The following is a 26,718-nucleotide window of genomic DNA, read 5'->3' as shown; positions in this document are numbered from 1 at the left end:
GACAAGACGCGACAAATCGATCCCAGAAGATTGATTGCTTACCGCCTAGACGTACCCTTAGCTACAAAGGTATGAAAGCAGGTCCTGGTGATATAAAAAACAATGGGAGCGCGAGGGGAGCGCGCTGTTCCGAGGAAAGGTATCGCTTCTTGGCTCTGGTCAAGTGTCAGTAGTCTATTGGTCTATCCAAGGCCGTGATCAATTGTCTTGATGTTTTTGGTCTTTTGGCCTTGAGATGAAAACCTTGTCTGTGTTTCTAGGACCTTGAAGTGAAAAAATTCTCTGTTATATCTGTTCTTATCAGTTTAATATCTGATATCTTCTTGATGTAAGAACTTTATATTAAATGGACTTTTGCAACAGGGAGATGGAATAGGAGCTTGCTCCATCCACTCCATGCATCAATCTTGCAGTACTTCCAGGTATGGTGTATTTCCCTTTGGGGAGAACATGCTGGTTCAAAAAACAGAAAAAAACAAAACAAAAAAACCATGTGCTGTGTCAGTGCTCGTAACATTCAGCTGTGTTGTTTTCTATTACTGTGTCTGTTTTCTTTTCGTGATAAGGCTTTACGCATTTTGGCAGTTCCTTTTTTCATTTCTACTCTACTGTTGTTTCATAAGATTTTGAAGAGGCTGGTTTTCGTGCGTTACGGAAGTGCGGGCTTTTTGTCAGTGTTTCTCATCGGTGTCCCCACAGGAGAGAATTGTTCCATTCCTTTCCCCTTGTGAAAATATTCCTGTTGTCACGCAGGGAGCAGAATCATAGAATCATAGAATCATAGAATATCAGAGTTGGAAGGGACCTCAAGAGGTCATCTAGTCCAACCCCCTGCTCAAAGCAGGACCAATTCCCAGCTAAATCATCCCAGCCAGGGCTTTGTCAAGCCGGGCCTTAAAAACCTCCAAGGAAGGAGACTCCACCACCTCCCTAGGTAACGCATTCCAGTGTTTCACCACCCTCCTAGTGAAATAGTTTTTCCTGATATCCAACCTGGACCTCCCCCACCGCAACTTGAGACCATTGCTCCTTGTTCTGTCATCTGCCACCACTGAGAACAGCCGAGCTCCATCCTCTTTGGAACCCCCCTTCAGGTAGTTGAAGGCTGCTATCAAATCCCCCCTCATTCTTCTCTTCTGCAGACTAAACCATCCCAGTTCCCTCATCCTCTCCTCATAAGTCATGTGCTCCAGACCCCTAATCATTTTTGTTGCCCTCCGCTGGACTCTTTCCAATTTTTCCACATCCTTCTTGTAGTGTGGGGCCCAAAACTGGACACAGTATTCCAGATGAGGCCTCACCAATGTCGAATAAAGGGGAACGATCACGTTCCTCGATCTGCTGGCAATGCCCCTACTTATACAGCCCAAAATGCCGTTAGCCTTCTTGGCAACAAGAGCACACTGTTGACTCATATCCAGCTTCTCGTCCACTGTGACCCCTAGGTCCTTTTCAGCAGAACTGCTACCTAGCCATTCGGTCCCTAGTCTGTAGCAGTGCATGGGATTCTTCCGTCCTAAGTGCAGGACTCTGCACTTGTCCTTGTTGAACCTCATCAGGTTTTTTTCTGCCCAATCCTCTAATTTGTCTAGGTCCCTCTGTATCCGATCCCTACCCTCTAGTGTATCTACCACGCCTCCTAGTTTAGTGTCATCTGCAAACTTGCTGAGAGTGCAGTCCACACCATCCTCCAGATCATTAATAAAGATATTAAACAAAACCGGCCCCAGGACCGACCCTTGGGGCACTCCACTTGAAACCGGCTGCCAACTAGACATGGAGCCATTGATCACTACCCGTTGAGCCCGACGATCTAGCCAGCTTTCTATCCACCTTACAGTCCATTCATCCAGCCCATACTTCTTTAACTTGGCGGCAAGAATACTGTGGGAGACAGTATCAAAAGCTTTGCTAAAGTCAAGAAATAACACATCCACTGCTTTCCCCTCATCCACAGAGCCAGTTATCTCATCATAGAAGGCAATTAGGTTAGTCAGGCACGACTTCCCCTTCGTGAATCCATGCTGACTGTTCCTGATCACTTTCCTTTCCTCTAAATGTTTCATAATTGATTCCTTGAGGACCTGCTCCATAATTTTTCCAGGGACTGAGGTGAGGCTGACTGGCCTGTAGTTCCCCGGATCCTCCTTCTTCCCTTTTTTAAAGATGGGCACTACATTAGCCTTTTTCCAGTCATCTGGGACCTCCCCCGATCGCCATGAGTTTTCAAAAATAATGGCTAATGGCTCTGCAATCTCACCCGCCAACTCCTTTAGCACCCTCGGATGCAGCGCATCCGGCCCCATGGACTTGTGCACGTCCAGTTTTTCTAAATAGTCCCGAACCACTTCTTTCTCCACAGAGGGCTGGTCACCTTCTCCCCATGCTGTACTGCCCAGTGCAGCAATCTGGGAGCTGACCTTGTTCGTGAAGACAGAGGCAAAAAAATCATTGAGTACATTAGCTTTTTCCCCATCCTCGGTCACTAGGTTGCCTCCCTCATTCAGTAAGGGGCCCACACTTTCCTTGCTTTTCTTCTTGTTGCTAACATACCTGAAGAAACCCTTCTTGTTACTCTTAACATCTCTTGCTAACTGCAACTCCAAGTGTGATTTGGCCTTCCTGATTTCACTCCTGCACGCCTGAGCAATATTTTTTATACTCCTCCCTGGTCATTTGTCCAATCTTCCACTTCTTATAAGCCTCTTTTTTGCGTTTAAGATCAGCAAGGATTTCACTGTTTAGCCAAGCTGGTCGCCTGCCATATTTACTATTCTTTCTACACATCGGGATGGTTTGTTCCTGCAACCTCAATAAGGATTCTTTAAAATACAGCCAGCTCTCCTGGACCCCTTTGCCCTTCATGTTATTCTCCCAGGGGATCCTGCCCATCTGTTCCCTGAGGGAGTCAAAGTCTGCTTTTCTGAAGTCCAGGGTCCATATTCTGCTGCTCTCCTTTCTTCCTTGTGTCAGGATCCTGAACTCGACCATCTCATGGTCACTGCCTCCCAGGTTCCCATCCACTTTTGCTTCCCCTACTAGTTCTTCCCTGTTTGTGAGCAGCAGGTCAAGAAAAGCTTTGCCCCTAGTTGGTTCCTCCAGCACTTGCACCAGGAAATTGTCCCCTACGCTTTCCAAAAATTTCCTGGATTGCCTGTGCACCGCTGTATTGCTCTCCCAGCAGATATCAGGGTGATTAAAGTCTCCCATGAGAACCAGGGCCTGCGATCTAGCAACTTCTGCTAGTTGCCAGAAGAAAGCCTCGTCCACCTCATCCCCCTGGTCTGGTGGTCTATAGCAGACTCCAACCACGACATCACCCTTGTTGCTCCCACTTCTCAACTTTATCCAGAGACTCTCAGGTTTTTCTGCAGTATCATACCGGAGCTCTGAGCAGTCATACTCCTCTCTTACATACAACGCAACTCCCCCACCTTTTCTGCCCTGCCTGTCCTTCCTGAACAGTTTATATCCATCCATGACAGTACTCCAGTCATGTGAGTTATCCCACCAAGTCTCTGTTATTCCAATCACATCATAGTTCCCTGACTGTGCCAGGACTTCCAGTTCTCCCTGCTTGTTTCCCAGGCTTCTTGCATTTGTGTATAGGCACTTAAGATAACTCAATGATCGTCCCTCTTTCTCAGCATGAGACAGGAGTCCTCCCCTCTTGCGCTCTCCTGCATGTGCTTCCTCCCAGGATCCCATTTCCCCACTTACCTCAGGGCTTTGGTCTCCTTCCCCCGGTGAACCTAGTTTAAAGCCCTCCTCACTAGGTTAGCCAGCCTGCTGGCGAAGATGCTCTTCCCTCTCTTCGTTAGGTGGAGCCCGTCTCTGCCTAGCACTCCTTCTTCTTGGAACACCATCCCATGGTCGAAGAATCCAAAGCCTTCTCTCCGACACCACCTGCGTAGCCATTCGTTGACTTCCACGATTCGACGGTCTCTACCCCGGCCTTTTCCTTGCACAGGGAGGATGGACGAGAACACCACTTGCGCCTCAAACTCCTTTATCCTTCTTCCCAGAGCCACGTAGTCTGCAGTGATCCGCTCAAGGTCATTCTTGGCAGTATCATTGGTGCCCACGTGGAGAAGCAGGAAGGGGTAGCGATCCGAGGGCTTGATGAGTCTCGGCAGTCTCTCCGTCACATCGTGTATCCTAGCTCCTGGCAAGCAGCAGACCTCTCGGTTTTCCCGGTCAGGGCGGCAGATAGATGACTCAGTCCCCCTGAGGAGGGAGTCCCCGACCACCACCACCCTCCTCCTCCTCTTGGGAGTGGTGGTCGTGGAACCCCCATCCCTAGGACAGTGCATCTTTTGCCTTCCAATCGGTGGAGTCTCCTTCTGCTCCCTTCCCTCAGATGGGCCATCTAGTCCACTCTCCGCATTAGCACCTGTAGAGAGAACATGGAAACGATTGCTCACCTGTATGTCCATTGCTGGTGCATGGACGCTCCTCTTTCTTCTTCTGGAGGTCACATGCTGCCAAACCTCCTCACAATCCTTCTGTCCCTGCTGCGCCAGCTCTGAATCTTCAGAACATTGTGGCCGTAGAAGCATCTCCTGACGTCTGTCCAGGAAATGAGATCACATGGAGGAGAGAGGACTCTTCCAGGAGCTCCAGTATGGAACCAGTCCAGATCCAAGAAAACAAGTGGTAAAACTCCCACTGACTTCAGTAAAACAAGATCAAGCCCTTAGAAGAGGACTGTGAGTCAGCGCTGCAAATGTTGCCAGCAAAGGACTTCCCAATAACGATGGCTTGCACACTAAGAAATGGGGTTCCATGGTGACCCTGTTAAAAAGATGTGCCTCTTCCATTATGGGAACCATCATTCTGAATCAGTGCATCCCAAGCAACAATCCTTTGCAATTGTATTTGTCTCTGTACTCAGGGTAAGAAATTAGTTATCTCCCTAAAACAAGCAGGCAGTTTCAAATGCAGTATTTGTGTAATTTGCATGCCTCAATAATGTTTTATGTATTATGCTGCTTATAAGCTGTCATGAATATTTAAGTGGACAACAATAAATCCTCTTCCTACAGTGTTACTTAGAATCATAGAATATCAGGGTTGGAAAGGACCTCAGGAGGTCATCTAGTCCAACCTCCTGCTCAAAACCCATGTGGGGCACCGTGCTGGGTTGTGATGGGAACTCATCCAAGATGGCCCTAGGGAGATGTGTGTGTCCCTGCTGCCCCCTGCTGGAGGGGTTGAGCCCTGCTCTGTGTGTGTGTGTGTGTGTGTGTGTGTGTGTGTGTGTGTGTGTGTGTGTGTGTGACACTGTGTTTGTATCAGTGTCAGTGTGTTGCTGGGCTAACTGGTAGGAAATGCTTTTGCATGACTTTGTATCCTGCAGCAGGTCACACACACACACACACACACACACACACACACACACACACACACACACACACACACAAATCCACACAGCCAGTCACACACGCTGATGCACAAAGGGACTCACACAATCCCAGACACTCACATACGACACACTTGGGGCACACATTAGCCCACCCCTCAAAGAGAAACAATCACACCCCTAGCCACACACACAATCACCCCCACACACACCAGAATATTCACAATCGTGCTCAGAGACACAACCACACACAGTTCACTCCCACTGCTCCCAACACAAGGACCTCCTGCTCCGCACAGCATGTGCCGAGGCCCGTGGAACTCACTGCCACTGGACAGCTACCAATGGGAATGGACCTTTCCAAGAGACCAACAGATATAGCCGTGGCGACAGTGGGATGGGCTCCCAGGGGCTGACCCGGGCTGAGACTGGGATAAAGGGGGCCCATGGGTCTGATCTAGAATGGTCTATCTAGCAGGGGGCAGCGTGACCCACACACAAACCCACCAGAAGCACCTTTCTTAGCGGGTCTCCCAGGCCATCCCCCACCCTGCCCCTGGTTGAGTAACAAAGGGGTGGCACGGGACTCTGGGCCCTGTTGCAACCCGACCCCATCCCCTCGCTCCAACACGCTGGCGGGTTGGGTAATTGCCAAGGGATTGTACAAGAGAGAGTCAGAGCCAAGGAGAGAACCCAGGAGTCCTGGCTTGCCCCTCCCCTCTCCACTCCAAACACTAGACCCCACTCTCTTCCCAGGGCTGGGAATAAAACCCAGCAATTCTGACCACCAACCCCCCCCCCCCACACACACACACAACCACTAGACCCCCCCCCCGCTCCCCTTTTAGTTTTTAGGCTTGCTGCCTCCTCTATCCACCCCACCCCCTCCATCTGTCCATCCCTTTGCTGCAGGTTTTTGGGGTGTCACCTCTGCTCTGCAGTCCCCCAGTGCAGCCCAAGGCCTTCCCTCCCCCCAACCACATATCCTCTCCCCCCTGGTGCTGGATCATCTGCTTGGCCCCCCACTCCCTCTCGGGGCACACTGTGCGGCATGGCTGGGGCTTGTGCAACGGTCCAGCACCAGGCAATGCAGAACGGAAACCACAGGCCCTGCCCAGCCCCACCCCACCCGAGCTGCCCTCTAGGTGCATCGGAGTCCAGCGCCCCACACCTGTGCCCTCCTTCGCCACAGGGGGTGAGCTGCAGCCCCCATCACACTCCACAGATGGGCGAAGGGAATCCGTAGCGTAGCTAAGGGGGGTGCAGGGGAAGCAGCTGCTTCCCCTGAGGACATTTTCCAAAAGCTGCGCCTTTCTGTCAGCCAGCACTGGGCTTCAGACTCGAAGTCCGGAGCCGGGTTTTGCGTGCGGCTGCCAGCTTGCTCTCGGCTCCGCACCGCCCTCCTCCCGCATCCCCAGCCCTGCTCGCTCACTCCGGGGCTGCAGGCAGCTTCAGCTGGTTGCCTGGCTCCCCGGGGATGAGGAGGAAGAGGCTCCCGGCAGATCCCCTTAACCCTAGGCATTAGACAAACCTTCCTACAGTCTTCCTAGGGAGGACGTGTGAGAGTTTGCAGCAGCCACAGCCCAGGGAGGGAGGGGTGGCACTCTACTGTTGAAAAATGTTGGAGACACGTTTTCTCCCAGCAGTAATTTTCAACCTGGTCTTTGGCCTGGGCTGGACTCTGGCTTTCTGGCCACTAGGAAAACCAGCTTCCTAGAGATGTTTGTCCATGATGCTTCTAGGCTCTTGCTCATGAGGAAAAATTAGATTTTTTTTCTCAAATCGGTAAATGTCAGTAATCGTAGATTTCATCACACATGCACAAACTGACCCAAACCCCCCCCACTGCTGATAACTGAAACTGCCAGGCAAGGTAGCTTGATCACTTCTCAGAGTTTGATTTAAGGCTCTTGACATTTTGTATAGTTTGACAGGTGATGTTGCCAACGGGTGTTTTAACGGTTTATGAAGCTTTCACTTGTTGAATGTCAGCACCGACTGTTAAATAAATATTGCCTGACCCCCCCCCCGCCCCAATTTCCTGCAACTGTGAAGATGTTAGCAGCATCCAGCCTTGAGCTCAATGCTTAGGAGGGGGACACACACTGAACCCCCAACCTCTTTGTAACCAACAGAGCTGGAGGGCTAGAGGCAGGTCGCTGCCCCAAGAAGTGTAGGGCACATCTAGCCACTGCAGCGGGGAGACTCGTGTTAGCTCAAGCTGATCTAGCATTAAGAACAGTTCTGTGGATGGTGTAGCTCTGCCTAGCCACCTGAGCTTGGATCCCAGTGGGCAACCAGGGGCGCTAGCCCGAACTGCTGCTCATGCCAAATGTCTGCACCCGTTAGCTCAAGCTAAGTGAGCATGAGTCCATCTGTTCAGCCTGGGAATCATGCAGTGTAGACATACCCTTAGAGTTCAGCCAGAGAGACTGATCCAAGCCTGAGGTGGAGCAGAACCAAGGTCATTGCTGGAAGGCTTCCCAGAAACAGCCTGGGCAGGGAGGAGTGGAAGGTGGGGGAGCTGCAAACGAGGGAGGCAGCGCCGAGGCCGAGGGGCTGTTTGTGAAAGAAGGGGTGAAGATGAGAATGATGCACTGGAGTAGCAATGTGTATTGATGAGGAGGCAGACTGTACAGAAATGAGAAGTAAGGAATGGATAAGAAAGAGTCTGAGCCAAAATCAGTTGGGAGAAGAAAGCTACTAGAGGGGTTCCCCTGGGCTAGTGACTGGCATGTGCTAAAGCCCCCAGGATCTGATCTGGATATGGAGAGGGAGAGAAACCTTTGTAATGCTTTTAATTAAATAAAATATTGCTCGGAATTGTGTGATTGTGGGAGACTTTAACTTCCCAGATACAGAGTGGAGGACATGTGCTCCTAATAATAGAAGGGCCCAGATTTTCCTGGATGCAACAGCTTTCTTTATCAAATAGGCACTGAACCAACAAGAGGTGGAGCCATTTAGAATTGGCCTTGGTGAGCAGTGAGGACCTCAGAGAAGAGCTGGTTGTAGGGGACAACCTTGGCTCGAGTGATCATGAGCTAATTCTGTTTAAATTAAATGGAAGGATAAACAAAAAGAGCTCTGCAACTAGGGGCCGTGATTTCAAAGGGGCAAACTTTAAAAAGCGAAGGGAATTAGGTAGGGAACCACCAAGCGGCCTGGACTGAAGAACTCAAGGATCTGAAGGTGGAGGTGGCTCGGAATTACTTTAAATCAAAGCTGCAGAAGCTCTCTTAAGCCTACCTCCCAAGCAAGGGGAAAATATTCGTAGGGAAGAGTTGCAGACCAAGTTGGATTAGCAAGCATCTCAAACAGGTGATTGGAGAACGCCTACAAGGAATGGAAGATGGGAGGGATGAGCAAGGAAAGGTCAGAAAGTGTTTTTAAGTACAAATAAATATGTATAACAAATTTAAAAGTATGTAATTACTAATTACTAAGTATGTAATTACTAATGTCGGGTGGTGCCTTTTTTTAATGTGTTCGCTCCCCCTCATGTTAGAACCTGGCTATGCCACTGCGAAGGATCAGGCCAGCCAGCCAGCCCTTGTAGGATGGTGGAATCGCCACCGGGGTTGACGGTATGGGGGCTGTGACACATGGAGAAGCGGTTGTTGCTGCTGCAGGCAGAGGGCAGCAGAGCATGCACACACACAAACAATTGCAAACATACACAAACACATGCATGAATCCAGCCACACACACATTATTACTAACATACACAAACACCTGCACAAATCCAGTGACACACTAACACAACCGCTAACAGATGCAAACACATGCACAAATCCAGTCTCATGAACACACACACCTGCACAGCCACACACACACATATCCCCCCCACAGCTACACAAACACCCATCCAGACACAACCCCTGCAGAACCCGAGACATACAGAAACACGTGCATAAATCCATACACACACACACACACCAACACCCCCCCCCCATACACACACCTTGGGTCACTGTGACACTTAACACTTCAGTTGGATGCGGTGCCCAGGACCGTGTCTATTAGGGTTACCATATTTCTACAAGCAAAAAAGAGGACACTGGGGGGGGGGGGAAGGAGCCCCGCTCTAGCCCCGCCCTTGCCCCACCCCCATCCACTCCCTCCCATTTTCCACCCCCTGATTGCCCCTCTCAGAACCCACAACCCCCCCGCTCCTTGTCCCCTGACTGCCCCCTCCTGGGACCCCTGCCACTAACTGCCCCCTAGGACCCCACAGCTTATCTAAGCCCCCCTGCTTCTTGTCCCCTGACTGCCCCCTCCTGAGAATGCCCTACGACCCTACCTGTCCCCCTGACTGCCCCGACCCTTATCCACACTCCCACCCCATATTCACACCCCTGCCCCCAGACAGACCCCCGGGGACTCCCATGCCCTATCCAACTGCTCCCTGCCCCCGACAGGACCCCCAGAACTCCTGACCCATCCAACCCCCTCTGCTACCTGCCTGCCTCGACCCCCTCCACACCCCTGCACCCCTGACAGCCCCCCCAGAACCCCAGACCCATCTAACCCCCCGCTCCCTGTCCCTGACTGTCCCAACCCCTCTCCACACCCTTGCCCCCCTGACAGCCCCCCCCAACTCCCGACCCATCCAACCCCCCCCTCTGTCCCCTGACCAGGGCCAGCTTTAAAAAGCCCAGGAATCGGGCTGCGCTCCGGCCGGGGTTGCGGGGCTTGGGGCCGGGCCGGAGGTGCTCGGCCGGCGCTGCTGGGGCCCGAGCCGGGCCGGGGGTGCTGGGGCCAGAGGTGCTGGGGCCCGAGCCGGGCCGGCGCTGCTGGGGCCAGAGGTGCTGGGGGCCGAGCCGGGCCGGCGCTGCTGGGGCCCGAGCCGGGCCGGGTCCGGGCCGGCGCTGTTGGGGCCCGAGCCGGGCCGGGTCCGGGCCGGCGCTGCTGGGGCCCGAGCCGGGCCGGGTCCGGGCTGGGAGTGTTGGGGCCCAAGCTGGGCCGGAGCCGCTGGTGCAGCCAGGCGCCGCTCGGCCAGGGCCGCGCCTCCCCGGAGCTCTCCTCCTCGCGCCCCCCCCCCCCCCCGCCCCAGCTTACCACCTGCTGCCTCCCGCTTGCCCCTGCTTCTTTTCAGACTTCCCGTGAAGATCTGATTTGCGGGAAGCAGGGGAGGGGGAGGAGCAGGTGGGCGGAGCGTTCAGGGGAGGGGAGGAGGGGGAAGACAGCTGCGGGGCCGGACAGCGTGGTAAGGCTGCAGGGGATGGGGGGAGCCGGGAAGGGGCTTTGGGTACCCAGCGGCGCTTGGCCGCCGCTTTTCTATCTATAAATAGCCGACTGGGGGGAAATCCCGGACATTTTTAGATTTTTAAAAATCCCCCCCGGACGGCCAAAAAGCCGGACATGTCCAGGGAAATCCGGACATATGGTAGCCCTAGTGTCTATTCTCTGCCCCCCAGGGCCCGTAGCGGGCAGATTGGGGGTGTGGCTGAGCCACCCTGCACTGTGGCTATTCTCTGCCCCCCGGGGCTCATAGGGGGCACGATCCAATGCCAGCCAACAAGGGGGCCGTGGTTTCTGCACCACCCGGTTCCTGGCACAGGCACCTTCGAAGATTTGCATTTCTTGGTAGTTTTCACCCCATCACCACTTCCTGCCCCCTCCTGCTGTGCGAGATGGTTAAGGGGGGGATGGGAACAACCCAGGAGTCTTGGCTCCCAGTCCCAGCTGTGCTAACATACCAGACCCCACTCTAACCCCAGAGCTGGGAATGGAACCCAGGAGTCCTGACGCCCAGCTTCTCTTCCTTTAACCACTAGACCCCACTCCCGCCCTTTTTGGGAGCCAGGACACCTGGGTTCTATCGAAGCTCTGGGAGGGGAGTGGGGGCTACTGGTTAGAGTAGGAGGAGCCAAGACTCCTGGGTTCTATTCTCAGTGCTGCTGTGTGACACTGGGCCTCTGTTTCTCCTCCCAACTTTTTGGACATGGAGCCTGTAAACTCTTTGGGGCAGGGCCTCTCTCTCGCTGTGTCTGGCCCAACAGGGCCCTGATCTCAGCTCAGGCAGGGCCTGTCTCTGTGTCTGTGCAGCCCCCAGCACAACGGAGGCCTTGATTCTGCTCCGGTCTCTTTCGGGGCTGCTGTTGTACAGATCAATAGTCCTGAATACTGAAAGGCCTGTTGGACGAAAGCTGCTGCACCCGGAGGATGCTAGATCCCCCGGACCTGGTTCTCCGGCCACTTTAAGCACCGTCCGGACAGAGGGTGTTTTAACCGCCAGGCCGTGACTGGGCTGAGGGCAATTAGCAGCCTTGGCAATGACAGTGGGGTCCCGTCGTCTCCTTGGCCAGCGGCATCTTGGCCGCACCCAGGGGAATTGTCTGATTTGCAGGGTGCTGCAGGGTTTTGTTGGGACTGTGTGATGTTTTTGATATAATCTGGGACCATATAGATCATTGTTGCAACCAAGGTCCTGTAGTGGCACCCAGATCTTGTATAAAGGGGGTCAAATGGGGTGTCTAAGACAAGGTTATGGTTTACTGGTTATGATTATGCTGTCTATGTGTGTTTCAGTTTTGTAGTTGAAGTTATGAATATTGGCTCTATACTGTCTGTATTTCAAACTTATGCTATGCTGGTGGGTGACATCCCAGACAAACTGGTGTTAGCTCTGCCTAGCCTGCTTGATGGCCCATTAAGGACCATCAGCTATACAATGGACCCATTGAGAGAAGGCAGATACACCTTGTAACTCAGCAAAGTATGCAGGGACTGGCCCATGTGACTCCAGACTCCATTTTGCTGTAATTTTCCACAGTAAGAACAAAGAGGTGTTCTTACACCTGGAAAAGACTATATAAGGCTGATGCCTCATCTCCATTGGGTCTTCGATCCTGCTTCATACCTCTGGAGGAACTTTGCTACAAGCTGAAGCTTTGAACAAAGGACCGAGGACCCATGCCAGCGGGGGATGTATTCCAGAGACTTGATTTGAACCTGCAGTTTATTCCATCATTGCTACAAGCCTGAACCAAGAACTTTGCCATTACTGTATGTAATTGATTCCATTTAACCAATTCTAACTCTCATCTCTATCTTTTTCCTTTTATGAATAAACCTTTAGATTTTAGATTCTAAAGGATTGGCAACAGCGTGATTTGTGGGTAAGATCTGATTTGTATATTGACCTGGGTCTGGGGCTTGGTCCTTTGGGATCAGGAGAACCTTTTTCTTTTACTGGGGTATTGGTTTTCCTAACCATTTGTCCCCATAACGAGTGGCACTGGTGGTAATACTGGGAAACTGGAGTGTCTAAGGAGATTGCTTGTGAGACTTGCGGTTAGCCAGTGGGGTGAGACCGAAGTCCTCCTAGTCTGGCTGGTTTGGTTTGCCTTAGAGGTGGAAAAACCCCCAGCCTTGGGCTGTAACTGCCCTGTTTGAGCAATTTGTCCTGAGTTGGCACTCTCAGTTGGGTTCCGCCAGAACCGCATTGTCACAGTGGCGTAGTCGTGCTTGGATCCACAGAACCAGGTCAATTAAGCTTTGGGTCAGAACCCCATTTTATCCAAATTTGAATTTTGGGACTGAGAGTTTGGTTGGTTAAAGAACAGTTGCAATGGGTGAGCAAAGAGCATATGAGGGCCTTGACAAAAACGCCCTGAAAGATTTGTGTTCAGAAAAGGGGATAAGCTTTAGAAAGAAAGCTACAAATCAAGAACTGAGAGATCTGTTAATGGCCAGTGATCAGAAGGCAGAAGCAATTGAAATGTAAAAGGCAGCAAGTAAACTGCAACTTGAGCATGAACAAAGACTGGCAGAAATTCAATTGCAGGAACTAGAAGCTGAGGCAAAAGTGCAAAGATTTCAGCTCCAAGTCAAAAAAGCAAGGGAAGAAAAGCAGAAATTGTATCCTCTTGAAAGTCCAGTTGATAACAATGTTGGTATGTTGTATAACTCTGAGCAGTTGTCTGGGTGTAACTAAATGTACCCCAACACTGCCACCTTTTATGTAAATGCTTTTACTGTGTGTTCAGTAAAGAGTGGCTCCATAACTTGTGCCAATGCTCTGTATGGGAGTGGTAATGAAAAATTCACAGAGAATGTAAAAGTCAACGGTAAAAGCTGTTTAGGGCAAATTATGGTTTCTAACATCACTCTGGTTAAAGCAGATCTTGTCAAAGAGGAAAATTATTTACCAAATCAAAGTGTGAATGTTTTAGTCCTCTATGAGTTTACTGTCCGTGTGCCTTTAGCCAGAATCCACCATGAATGGAATGGGGCTCAGCATGACGTTATAGCTGGTATAAAAAAGTTATTGCCTAAGGATCTTTTGATTGGGGAAAATGTTAAAGCTTTGTTCAGTCCAGGTAGTCAGTCACAGGACAGGAATGATCTTAAACCTGTCTATTGTGGGCAATGATTTGCCTGGGGAGGGTTGCTCCAAAGGCTTGTCTGAGAAGAGCTATTTGTCTGTAAATGAAGTTTCTGAATGTCGGTCTAGTGTCTCAGAAGTGAATCTGGAGTTAAATCAAGAGCAGCAAAATCTTATTGGGCAGGAAAATGTTTCTCTGGAGCAGATTAAAGTGGATGGTCAGGTGGAAGCCTTAACTGAGGAGGGAAAGGGTGGATTTTTGATGGGTGACACATTGGTCACTAGTACAGCTTGTAAAAGTGAACCTGAAAAGGGTAACTGATTTGCTGGCAGTGGCTCAGTGTAGTAAGAGCAGTTTATCTGTTGGGAGTGGCAAGGTGCCTGGTAAGGAAGCTGCCCCACTCTCCCAGTCTTTGTGATCAGCCCTGTGTGCTGGGACAAAGGAGAGGAAGGCAGGAAAAGTTTGGAGGAGCCAAGGCAGCCTTGTGAGCTGATGGCTTTGTCTAGTCAGCAGTTTGGGAAGGCAGGGATAGTGGAGGATGAATGTCCCTGTACCTTACCTGTTTCCTGTGTGGAGAATAGTGACAGTGAAGGAAATGTGCCTGTATCTGTCAGGGGTATTGACTTGCCTACGGAGGAAGCTACCTCAGTCTCCAAGCAGTTGTCTGAACAGCCCTGTGTGCTGGGACGAGGGAAATGAAATCCCGAGCTGTGTGTCTGGTAAAAAAGGTGTTGCCAGCTCTTTGTCTGTGGAGCAGACAGAAGGTGCCTTTCAGCCGGTGATGGTTGAGAATAGTGCAGTTGTCTCAGAATTGGTTCTGAATTCAACTAAAGCCCAGGAAGGGAATGGTCCTAAGTCTGTGTCTGCTGGGGAGAATGGCACTGTAACTAAGTTGCATCCAGTTAGTGTCTTAGCAAAATCCCAGAGACCAGACAATTCTGGTGCTTATATTTTGCCTATTGCTAGTGTGTGGTTGGTAAAGGGTGTAGCAACTCTGTCTAATCCGGGTAATACCCTAGCCAGGGCACAAGGAGAGCATGAAGATGATTTGGTTGTGTTACCTTCTGATGGTGTGGAAACTTGTAGCAAGAAGGAAAGGATTCCTGAACTTGTGTGTGGTAAAGGGAAGGGAAATGTTTCTAACCTTTTATCTAGGAAGTCTATGGGTTTGCCTGAAAGGGGATTGTGTAGAAATCTGCCTGATGGGCCAAAGGTGATCCTGGATGTAAGTAAGACCCAGAAAAAGTCTGTTGTTGCTCAGGAAAGTGTTCCTTTAGAGCAAGCCCTAGGTGAAGAGGGTAAGGGCAAAATTTCTGTGAGGGGTGATTTGCTGCTTAGAAAAGCTCCTGGGGAAAGGAATCCTTATGGTAATCTGTGCAAGCAGTTCCCTGAAACTGAAGGCTGTGAGAGTGATTTAATAAAGGAAGTTTCAGTTCCTAACAGCCAGAAAGATCCAGTGTGGGTAGCTTTGAAAAGGTCTCCAATGGAGTAAGAGCTGTTAAGAAAGTTGAGCAACCCTATAACCAAGTGGCTGTGTTTGGCCAGCTTGTTGGGTAGGGTTACCATATGTCCATTTTTTCCCCGGACATGTCCGGCTTTTCGGCAATCAAACCGCCTTCCGGGGGGAATTGCCAAAAAGCCGAACATGTCCGGGAAAAATACCGGCCAGGCACTTCCTCTCCTGCAGCTGCTCTGCTCCTCCCCGGACTCAGACTTTGGCTCTGAGTAAGAGCCAAGCTGCCCGAGCCAGCGCTACCGGCTTCGGGCAGCCCCCATGCTTCCGAACCCTGCGCCGTCGGAGCAGAGCAGCTGGAGCTGGGGAGAAGTGCTCAGGCGGAGATTTTAGATTCTAAAGGATTGGCAACAGCGTGATTTGTGGGTAAGATCTGATTTGTATATTGACCTGGGTCTGGGGCTTGGTCCTTTGGGATCAGGAGAACCTTTTTCTTTTACTGGGGTATTGGTTTTCATTTGTCCCCATAACGAGTGGCACTGGTGGTAATACTGGGAAACTAGACTGTCTAAGGAGATTGCTTGTGAGACTTGCGGTTAGCCAGTGGGGTGAGACCGAAGTCCTCCTAGTATGGCGAGTTTGGTTTGCTTTAGAGGTGGAAAAAACCCCAGCTTTGGGCTGTTTGAGCAATTTGCCCTGAGTTGGCACTCTCAGTTGGGTTCCGCCAGAACCGCATTGTCACAGGCTGTTTTCTAGGGATCGGCCTAGAGCCTGCAGATACTGTCAGCCAGCGCGGGGCAGTGGGAGCCCATATCCCCCCAGCCCCCAATCAGCGGAGGGGACTCCAGGCCCCCGTCTGCTCCCAGGGGAAGGGTAGAGCCAGTGGTCCCCAACAGTGCCTGTGGGTACCGTAGCGCCCGCCAGGGCATTTGTGTGCGCCCGCCTGACAAGGGAGCGCCCCACAGTTGAGGAGCGCGGCCGCCGGACAAGCAGCCGCCGAGAAGCGGCAACACCAAGAAGCGTAGCTGCCGAAACGTCGCTGCGAAGCTTCTCAATGACACTGCTTCTCGGCGGCAGGTCGTCCGGCGCCCGCCCACACTGAAAGGCTGGGAACCACTAGGTAGAGCGCTGGCATCCTCCTTTCCCCCACAAATCACCCAGGAGGCAGGAGGCGGCTGGCTCTGGGATGCTCCGAGGGCCCAGGCTGAGGGAGCCAGAGGAACCAACCTGAGAGAGGCCACCGCCCCCCGGCCATAGGTGCGGTCTACCCCCACTTCCTAGCTGGGTGCTCCCCCAGCAAAGCTTCCTCCCACTTGATTTCCAACAGGAAGCGGGAGGGGGTGGGTCTGGGAGCCAGGACTCCTGGCACACCCCAGAGGGGAAAGGCCCCGTGACCCAGTCCCTGCATGGACCTGAATGTGAATTTAGTCAGTTTATTCAGAACATTGTGAATTACAGAACGCCACAAAACCCATCTGGGATCCCCCCCACACCTGACAGCCGCTCCCCCACCTCCGCTCAGCCCCACCAACCCTCCCACTGCCAGCATCTGGTCCCCCCCTTAACACTGACCCCCCACCTTGTGCAAGAGGGGACAGCTGGACTGGGCTAGGCCCCCAAAAACTCCACCCCATAGAGGCGTGTCCCACCCGCACTCCTTCCCTAACATGGGTGTGGCTCCCTACAACTGCACCCCTTTGGGGGCGGGGCTCCCCTAGCCCCAGGCAGGACGGGGCCATCAGGCCCAGCTGTGCTGCTGCTGCTGGAGGGTCTTGAGGGCCAGGGTCCAGCGCTCCAGCCACTGCTGCAAGGTGAGGCCCAGGCGGTGCTCCGCAGGCAGGGCAAACTGCCCTGGCTGCTCCCACCTGCAGACAGGGAGGGGAAGAGAGCAGGGAGATGACCCCTTCCGGCCCCGACCCCCACAGCTCCTCCCCAGCATAGACACCCCCACATCCACCCTTACCCCCCTCGCACACACGCTGTCCCCCCGACATCCTTCCTCATGGCACATGCCCCCCGGCCTCTCCCTAGGAACGCCCATTCTCCAGAGGCACCAGGCCACCCCCTTCCTTCCCGCCCCAACCCCCAAGACCCCCCGATCAGTCCCTCCTGTGCACCCACCACTTGGGCCAGCCCCCTTCTTCCTCACAGCCCCCACCCCAGGTAGGGGAGAACCAACCCCCAGCACAGGATGGGCAGAGCCTCTCCCCTCCGGAGAACAAAACATCCCATAAACCAGGTGGGTGGGGCCTCCTCACCAGGCGTCAATGGCGGCCTGCACCTCGGGCCAGCGCTCGATGCGTTGCCTGCACTGCTCCGTCACCAGCCAGATCCGCGGCCCCAGGGCTCCGGCCTGCTCCCGGTCGTGGTCCCGCAGGGCCTGCACCAGGGCTGGGGGAAGAGACGTCAGTGAGGCCTGGAGGAGTTATGGCTTTGTGGGGGGGGGAAGGGGGGGGTGCTGAGCTGCTTGGTGGATGCCATGGTCCTGCCGACCCTCAGGCCGGCTCGTGCCCCAGGAGGGTGCCCCTTGCAGACCCTGGGAAGGGTCCTCAGGTGGGGGGGGGTGGCGTCCCCCTGTCCGTCTGGAGCCATGGAGGGGATCTCACCTTGTGCGTCGGTCCCTGGGGAGCCCTGGCGCTGCTGCAGGCTGGCCAGCGCCTGGCTCTTGTAGCCCAGCTGGGCACGCAGGGCCAGCAGCTCCTTCTTCAGCTCAGCCATGTGGGGCAGGAGGTGCTCCGGGGCCTGGGGCAGAGACAGACAGAGACGGGGGTGAGGGGAGACAGGGCCTTGCCCCCCCCCCCCCCAAGATCACTCCCCATGGGGCTCTAGGGAGGTTTAATGCAGAATATACTAGGGGGGTGCTCCTGCCCCACCCCCTCCTCCAGGGCCCCCCATCCCATCTCCCCCCAGAAGAGGGTCTCACTCCTGCCCTGTGGGGAGACCTCCCCGCTCCCTGCCCCATTGCGCCACCAAGTGTGTGTCTCACCTTGTAGAGAGGGAAGCCGGAAGCCTGGCACACAGTGATGAAGGCCCGGTTCTGGGCAAGCGCCGTCCGGCCCAGCCTATGGATGGAGAGCTCGTGGGCCGGGACCTGCTGGGACCTGGAGGCGGGGGACGACTGGGTCAGGGCAGCCAAGGATCAGCTCCTGAACCCCCCACCCTCCGGCACCCTCCCATCCTCACCAGGCACCCCAGCCCAGCCCACCTCCCCCCGTGCTCCCCAGGAAGGGCTGCGGGGCCCCGTCGTCACAGCTGCCTGCCAGTGTAGTACAGCATTGGTATCCCCGGGAGAGCAGGTACCAGTGCAGAGTATTAATACCTCAGAGAGTATCAATGCTCCTCTCACCGCTATAGGTTTCCGATGCTCCTAGAGCATTATCAGCCCAGAAAGTATTAATCCTCCCACCCCAGATGTCTGGTACCGATGCTCTCAGAGTATTATTACCCTGGAGGGAGTATTCATGCTCCCACTAGAGTATTAAAGCCCCTGCCCCATTCTCAGGGTATTAGCTCTCCTCCCAGAGAACACCAGGTTTTCATTAGTATTCCCCAGCACCAACGCTCCTGCTTGTCTCGATGCCGCTACTGCAGCATTAATACCACTGCCCAAGTACTGATGCTCCTCGCAGAGGACCGGCGCCCCCAGCATGGAGCAGAGAAGCAAAGTATCAGTACTGCTCTGCGGGCACCTACCCCCTCGAACCTGCAGATCTCAGGGCAGGTCTGAGCCCCGTTTCAATGGGGCACAGGCGGGAGGGAGGGGGGACAAGATCCCAGGAATCCTGCATACCTCAAGTCCAGTAGTGGGGGATAGGGAGCACAGCCCTCCATCCAAGGTACTCCCACCTAAGGCCAGAGGGCTCCCCCCATATGGGGCACCCCAAGAGAGGACGGGGGGGGGGCAGTTCAGACAGAGCGGGGGGGTGGGGGACTCACCCCAGGAGGCTGCGGCGCAGCAGGCAGGGGAGGGCGATGGCCCCCAGCTGCCGGACCTCGCGCTCCACCCCCCCGTGCAGCCGCTGCGACTCCAGCGTCATGTCCTGCTCCGGGCCCAGCAGCTTCCTCTGCACGAAGGCCTGGACCTGAGAGAGAGTGGGGGGAGACCATGCTGGTGCCCCTCAGTCCCAGCCCTCAGTCCTGCCCCACAGCCCCCTGCCCTCCCAGCCCTGAGCCCCACACCTCCAGCCCTGCCAGTGCCCCTCAGTCCTGCCCCACAGTCTCCTGCCCTCCCAGCCCTGAGCCCCACAGCCCCCTGCCTTCCCAGCCCTGAGCCCCACAGCCCCCTGCCATGCCCCCTCAGTCCCAACCAGCAGCTCCCTGCCATCCAAATCCTGGGGCCCACTCCCGCAGCCCTGCCAGTGCCCCTCAGTCTCACCCCACAGCCTCCTCCATAGTGCGGGCGGGTGGGGGTGTCTCACCTCGGCCTGGTCCTTGCGGAGCTGGGATTTGATGTAGGAGGTGCCTTTGATCAGCGCCCGGATGTGCTGCTGCTTTTCGCGCTGGGTGGATTGGGGGGGGGGGGGGGTTCAGTCCTGGAGTTGCTTCGAGACAGTGTCCCTGCTCCCCCCGTGCCAGCAAGGCACCCCTATATTCAGCCCCGCAATCCCTCCCTTTCCCCGTAGAAGGCACCCCCATCCTCCCACAACTTGTCCACTCCCTCCCTTCCCCCATCATCCCCACACCCCTATATTCCCCCCCAGCATGCACCCCCTCTACTTCCTTCCCCCTAGGCCAGCCATGTACCCTGTGGATCCCCCCTCCAAGAACCCCCCACCCATGGGCCCCTTCCCAGCCAATCCTCCTATATCCTAGTGTGTGCCCTATTGTCCCCCTACTCCCCAGGCAGATCCCATGTCCAGAGATTGCCCTGCTCTAACCCCAAGATTCCCCCCCTCCCGTACTCACCACCAGGTGGCGGAAGTCCACGATGCGCTGCCGCTTGCTCTGCAAGGCCTGCAGCTCGGCGTGGCGGGCACTCGCCTCCCGCTCCAGTTCCCGGCAGCCCCGGTGCAGCCCATCCCGCAGCCCCGCCAGCCGCACAGCCCGCAGCTCCAGCTCCAGCACTGCCCTGGGGGCCGGGCGGGATAGGCCGGCTCAGCAGGCGGATGGGAACCAGCAGGGGGCACACTCTGTAGGTCTGGGGGTGGGGGGGACCACATGGGCAGGGAATCTTCCCAGCAGGGGGCACTCTCCCAGGGGTGGGTGGTCACTGACCGTGCAGGAGGGTCCCTGGGTGGTGGGGATGTCTCCTCGGCAGGGGGTGCCCACCACAGGGCCCCAACAGCACAGGGGGACCCCATGGAACAGCGTAGTCTCCCCAGCAGGGGTCCCCTAGGGCGGGAAGTCTCCCCAGCAGGGGACGGTCTCCCAGAGGTGGGTGGTCACCAACTGTGCAGGGGTGAACCGAGGGGGCGGGGTGTCTCCCAAGGCCTGGGGCAGCTACCTGGTGAGGATGGCGCGCTCCGAGCCGTCCGCCAGCAGCCGGTGCATCTCCTGCAGGAGGGAGGCCAGCTGGGCCGTGCCACGCTGCTCCCGGGCCTGTAGGGGGAGCTGTTGCACCCACAGCTCCTCACACCTGCTCCAGCCTTCCTGCAGCCAGGGGGAAGGAGCACGTAAGGAGGGGCCAGGGGACACTGCCCCCTCCCCTGCTATATCCCAGCCGGAGATATGGCCCTGAAGTCCCCCCGCAGTCCCTGGGACCCCCCCAGCACGGAGATACAGTCCCCTCCCCTGCTACATCCCAGCCCCCGGAACCTCCAGCCCCCAGATGTGCCACCCCTCCCCCCACGCTATATCTTAGCTGCTGGGACTGCCCAGCCCCGCCTGCCCCTCCCCATGTCCCCACTCACCTGTATGAGGCCCCGGACCGAAGGCAGGGCTGCTGGCGGCCCCGCCAGGTCTTCCAGGCGGGCGCTCTCGTAGCGGAACCTGCAGGCCAGAGGGCAGAGGTACAGGCCCCCGCACTGGTGCCATGGGTCACTGCAGCACCGCTGGGGTGACAGCCCCCCAGAGCCCTGACTCTGCCCCCTGCAGTACAAACTGCCACCACCAGGGGGCCAAAGGCCCACAGCAGCCCTTCTCCTGAGCTCTGAAGAAGTGAGGTTTTTACCCACTAAAAGCTTATGCCCAAATAAATCTGTTAGTCTTTAAGGTGCCATCAGACTCCTTGTTGTTCTCCTGAGCTCTGACTCTGCCCCGCCCAAAAACAGGTCACCACCACTGGGGGGCAACGGTTCCGTACAGCACCATGCACCCACACTGCCACCCCGTTAGTGGTACCCACTTGAGCGCCTCTACGTCACAGGGAATGTCAATGCGGCTGGTGAGCTCTTGCATCTGCAGGGTGTTTTCCAGGGCCAGGTGCTCCAGGGCTGCCAGGATGTGGTTGGGAGGGTGGGAACCCACAATGTCCTGCGTGGGCAGAGAGGTGGGATGAGCCACAGCGGAGCAGGGATGCTATACCCTCCATCAGGGCTGGCCCCAATGCCCCAGCCCAGCATTGGGGACACTGTGCTGCAGGGAGCAGGGCGGGGGGGATCCCCCCAGCAGTCAGGGCTGCCCCAATGCCCGGCGCTAAGGGGCGCCCAGCTGCCCCTCCCAGAGGTGGCTGCACCTTAGCACCAGGTGAGCTGACCCAGTGCAGCGTTATGTGCAGCTGTTCCCAGCTCAGAGGTGGCTGCATCTCTGCACCATGCAAGCCGTCCCCAGGGTCCCTACACTATTGCGCCTCCCTCCCCCATTACCTCCACCGTGCTCAACCAGTGCTGGTAGGATGCGTCCAGCAGCTCCTCGCTTGTCCCGCTGCTGAGAGACACACACATGGGGCGGGTCAGAAACAGAGCAGCGGAGGGGAAGGGGAGGGCAGGGGAGCTCGCAGGGTCTTACGGGAGGGCCCCAGACGTGCTGTGCTCAAAGAGCGACTTCAGGAAGTGGAAGCGCAGCTGGCAGGCCGTCCGCACGTCCCGCTGCGGAGAGACAGACAGACACTTGGACGGGTTCCCGGGGTGGGGAGGAGACGACGGCCCTCAAGAAAGCTGCAGATCACCAGGAATCACTGGTGGAATCACCAGGATCTACTGGATCCTCCCCCTTTATTGGGATCCAGGCACCAGGCTCAGTGAGATCCCTCAGGATCCCAAGACCTGATTGCCAATGACCCGACAGACTCCCCCCAGGTCCCGGCACCAGGCTCAGTCCGATTCGCTCCTCCTCCCCAACCAAACCCCACCAGATCCCACGGTGAGATCACCAGAGCCCCATGCTGGCATTCACAGGGCTCAGATCACCGGGTACCCTGTGTCACTAGATCCTGCCTTGGGATCTCCAGATCCCCTCAAGATCCCAGGACTGGGATCCCCAGATCACCATCCCCAACTAGCACAAGGGAGCAGGATTCCCAAATTCCTCTCCGCCCACCCGGGAATCTACCCACTGTCCCCTCCCCACTCACCAGTACTTCAGGCTCCATGCCAGCAAGTCCGAGGTCAGGCACCTTCCCTCCCACCATCAGCTCCACCTTGGCCTTTCTGCAGAGACCAGAGGAGGCCATGAAAATGGGGTGGGGGAAGGACGAAGCACAGTTCAGGACATCCCCCCACACTCACCCCAACCCAGGCCCCATCCCCAGTGGGACTCTGCCATGGAGCAAAGGATCCAGAGAGACGCTACCCAGGATGGGCAGTCCCCTATCCCTAATGCCACACGCTATGGGACTCCCCTCCCAAGAAGCAAAGGATTCTGGGAGTTACTACCCAGCAGAGATGTTCACTGGGTAGTGCTTTGGGAGCAAAGGATTCTGGGGGATGTGACCAGGAGCCATGGGGACCCCATGCTAAGGACGGAACCATCCCCCACACACCTGCTGATGTCCTGCAGCTGCTCCAGCCGCCCCTCCAGCTGTGTTACACTGGCCTGCAGCTGCTGGCGCTCCTTGGCTGTGCGGGCCGCATAGGCCTTGAGCAGCAGGGAGCGGCGCTGGGCGTCGCGGATCCGCTCCTGGGTCGCCTCCAGGGAGACCTCTGTGGGGTGGGAGGAGAAAGAGCGTCAGGGAAACCCCACCCCGAGCCCCAGACGCTAACCGTTAGGCCCCACTCCCCTCCCAGAGCTGGGGATAGAACCCAGGAGTCTTGGCTCCCAGCCTCTCCCCCTCCCCTGCTCCCAGAGTAGGAGACAGAACCCAGGAATCCTGAGGTGATGGGTGTGAATCCCACAGGCAATTGTCTGGGGAGGGAGCATGGGGGAAAAAAGCAGCAGCCCCATGGGCCACGGGAACCTTGCGGCTGGGGAAGAGACCACGTGGGGAGATGGTGCCCCCAAAGAGGGCAAGGTAGGGGAACAATCCTGCCCCCCAGGAAGAAGTGAGGGGAAATGGATCTGGGCTGCAGGGGAACGGTCCCACTGTGTGCTGGGGGAGAACAGATGGGAGGACTGGGGTGGACTTTGTGCCCCCCACCCCCACAGTGATGGGCTGGGGTAGAGCGTTGGGGGCACACACTATGCTGACGCCACAGATCCTTGGGGCTCCCCCCTTACCGTCAGCCATGACCTCACGCTGGGCCGTCTCCATCTGCAGGTCCAACAGCTGCAGCTCCCCACGCAGGCGGGCCACGCCCTGGGCCAGCTGTTGGCATCGCTCCTGCTCCGGTTCCGACCTGCTGGGCTTTCCCTGTGAGGAGGGGAAGACACCGACTGGGGGTGGGGCTTCTCCTGGACAGCCCCACCTCTGAGTGTGCCCCCCATGCACCCACTGCTATAGACCCAGGCATCCTGCTCACCCCACGGCACCCCAATCCCGCGCCCCACTGATCCCACCCCCATTTCCAAGACCAACAGCTCAGCAACAAGGCACCCACTGTCCCCTACCCTATCCCACCCCGCAGCACCACCTGATCCTCACCTTGCCCCATGACTCCATCCCCTACCCTGATCCACTCTATCCCACCCCACAGCACCCTGATCCCCTTCCCCGCCCTTCCAAATCCAGATTACCATCCCCTTCCCACCGCCCCCACCCACCACACCGCACAGCATCACCCAGTCCCACCCACACCACTCGTCCTGTCCCATCCCACTGACAGCCCTCACCCACACGCCCCTATCCACACCTGCCCCATACCCCATTCAACCAGCAGTCTCCACCGGCCCCCTCACCTTTGCCTCCTCCAGATGCTGGTACCTGAGGCAAGGCCTGAGTAAAGGAGGCTGAACGTGGAGAGCGACAGAGGCCTGAACGGACAGACGTCAGGGAGAGGTTGGAGCCACCAGGCTGGGGGGGTCCAAGGCCAGGAGACAGACACCAGCCAAGGGTCAACAAGGAAATTAAACCCGCTCCCCACTGCTATAAGGGAACAGGGACACCGGGCCGGATGGGCCCAGGGCTTGATCTAGGGGGCAGGGACGGGGTGGGACATTGGGCTGGATGGGCTCCTTGGTGAGAAAGTTGCCCATAGTAAGAAGTCCCCAAGGGCAGAGGGGAACGAGGAAAGGATACCACAGCAAGTTCCCTCGGATCTTCTTCACATTCCTGTGAGGAAAGAGAGAGGGGTGAATCTACTGCAGAAACAGCAATGGCTCTGGGAGGGGAGTGGGGTCCAGTGGTTAGAGCAGGGGACCGGGAGCCAGGACTCCTGGGTTCTACCTCTGGCTCTAGGAAGAGATCTGAAAATCAGAAGGCCCCATGTCCCATTCCCTGCCTCCCTGAGCCAGCCAGTCCCCCGCTGTAGGGCCAGGTGGGAGCCAGCGGCCCTTTGAGGGGAAAGACCCCACGCACCATTCCTCTCACCTCTGGTGGTGCACGTGCCGGGTGACGTATCTCCAGATCTCCGCACACTGGCCTGAGCACATCCTGGGGATACAGAGCGACAGCGTCAGCCCAGGGGGACACGACTGGAAACCTCTACAAGGAGCATAGGAGGCCCTCGCTTCAGGGCTGTATATCCCCCCCACGTCCCTGCCCCTTTTCCTTCCCTCCCCCCTCCAGGCCTGGCTCATCCGGGTAACCTCACAGGGCTCGGGGGTAACATCTCCGGGGCTGGCAGGCCCTTTTCTGGGGGAGAGCGGAGGGGGGGGGGGGCGCTCTGGTCCCACAGCTGGGACATAATGAATGGGGCCAGGTGGGGTGGGGGCCATAGGGCAGGGGGGTTCGCAGAGAGGTCCCGGGGGGGGTGATAGGTGGGGGGGCTGGGGCAGGGAGGGAGGGAGGTACCAAGGAGAGGGGACAAGGGGGGTCCAAGGAGGGAGGAGCGAGGCCGCCCCCCAAAGCGGGGACCCCGAGGGAGCAGGGGAAGGGGGCCGGCGGAGGGAGCCGCAGGAGCCCGGGGCGGACAAGGAGGGAAACGGGAACCCGGGGAACAGGAGCCGGGGGAAGTCCCGGGGAGCGGGCGGGGGGGGCCCGGGGCTCTCACCGGCGGAAGGCCCCGTCGGGGGGCACCTTCGCGGGGGGCAGCCCCATCTCCTGGGCCGCCCAGAGCTTCAGCTCCAGCGCGGGTCCGCCCCGCTCCATGCCGGGACCCGAACAGCCGGGCGCGCCAGCCGCTGCCGCGAAGCCTGATGGGAGCCGCGGGGCCTGCCGGGAGCTGTAGTCTGGGGGCGGGGCCCGCCGGGAGCTGTAGTTCGGGGGGCGGGGCCCGTAGTTCTGTGGGCGGGGCCCGGCGAGAGCTGTAGTTGGGGGGGGCCTGCTGGGAGCTGTAGTACGCGGGGCGGGGCCCGCCGGGAGCTGTGGTTCGGGGGGCGGGGCCCGTCGGGAGCTGTAGTTCGGGGGGCGGGGCCCGTAGTTCTGTGGGAGGGGCCCGCCGGGAGCTGTGGTTCGGGGGGCGGGGCCCGCCGGGAGCTGTAGTTGGGGGGGGCCTGCTGGGAGCTGGGGTTCGCGGGGTGGGGCCCGCCGGGAGTTATAGTCCGGCGGGGCAGGGCCCGTAGTTCGGTGGGGGCGGGGCCTGCCGGGAGCTGTAGTTGGGGGGGCGGGGCCCATAGTTCGGGGGGGCGGGACCTGCTGGGAGCTGCAATTTGCATTGTCCCCCATTCCCGTGGGTCACACCGTAGGCCCCAAGGTGGCCCCTACGCCATTTGTAACATCGCCACCTGGAGGCTTCTGGCAGAACAAAGATAAGGTGCAGCTCACGTGCCCTGGAGACTGAATTCCCTCTGGGGTCTTTGCTAAGCCATTCTGTACCCCAGTGTTGCCAGCACAGAGTGCCCGAGGCAAAGCAACAGCGGGTCCGTTGCCCAGTGTGCTTCGTGCCAATAAACACACCAGGGGGAGAAGCAAACAAAGTTTATTTGGGATCCCAAAGCGGTGCTAGGAGACAGGCACGCCTCAGATCAAGCACATTAACAGGAACAGTTTTTCTTCTTTTATACATTTTGCAGTATGTATACCTCACCCCCGCTTTCCCCTCTAGCCCTCCCTTTCTCCCCCCTCATTCCTCCCTCTACCCCTCCCGTCCCTGGTAATAGTTACTAAGCAAATAACGATTACATTTAAGCAGTTAAGTCATTCTTGGCAGCTATAAGTAGGGTTACCATATGTCCGGATTTTCCCGGACGTGTCCGGCTTTTTGGGCTCCAAATCCCCG

General features: G+C 56.6%; 2 protein-coding genes and 1 non-coding gene across 3 annotated transcripts in view; 1 reads left to right on the top strand and 2 right to left on the bottom strand.

The window, feature by feature from the left end:
• LOC103307457 (HAUS augmin-like complex subunit 5) overlaps positions 1-2,415 on the bottom strand; it is a 30,196-nt gene extending 27,781 nt beyond the window's left edge. The window contains exon 1 of the mRNA XM_065578803.1: positions 2,261-2,415. Within this exon, the coding sequence (XP_065434875.1) occupies positions 2,261-2,306 (46 nt within the window). The 5' untranslated portion in view covers positions 2,307-2,415. The remainder of the gene's footprint in view (positions 1-2,260) is intronic.
• LOC135977561 (U2 spliceosomal RNA) lies at positions 240-438 on the top strand. Its single transcript, XR_010595004.1, has one exon. It is a non-coding gene; the product is annotated as a U2 spliceosomal RNA (small nuclear RNA).
• A 14,259-nt stretch (positions 2,416-16,674) lies between the features above and the next one.
• On the bottom strand, positions 16,675-25,718 carry LOC112061714 (HAUS augmin-like complex subunit 5). Its single transcript, XM_065578797.1, has 19 exons — positions 25,552-25,718; positions 24,930-24,992; positions 24,639-24,671; positions 24,299-24,323; positions 23,681-23,813; positions 23,007-23,166; positions 22,599-22,674; positions 22,034-22,113; positions 21,892-21,952; positions 21,432-21,559; positions 20,998-21,076; positions 20,592-20,737; positions 20,054-20,216; positions 19,567-19,647; positions 19,085-19,230; positions 18,135-18,249; positions 17,755-17,890; positions 17,407-17,539; positions 16,675-17,013 (listed from the first exon to the last, which is right to left on the bottom strand). Exons 1-19 carry the CDS (start codon positions 25,647-25,649, stop codon positions 16,887-16,889), a joined length of 1,983 nt encoding a protein of 660 aa, XP_065434869.1. The 5' UTR covers positions 25,650-25,718; the 3' UTR covers positions 16,675-16,886.
• Positions 25,719-26,718: the final 1,000 nt, after the last annotated feature.

This window comes from Chrysemys picta, unplaced genomic scaffold (genome assembly GCF_011386835.1).
Source record: "Chrysemys picta bellii isolate R12L10 unplaced genomic scaffold, ASM1138683v2 scaf3, whole genome shotgun sequence".
NCBI classification, from domain to species: domain Eukaryota; kingdom Metazoa; phylum Chordata; order Testudines; family Emydidae; genus Chrysemys; species Chrysemys picta.
Note: the sequence above shows the minus strand (reverse complement) of the source record. Positions and strands in the feature narration are given on the sequence as shown.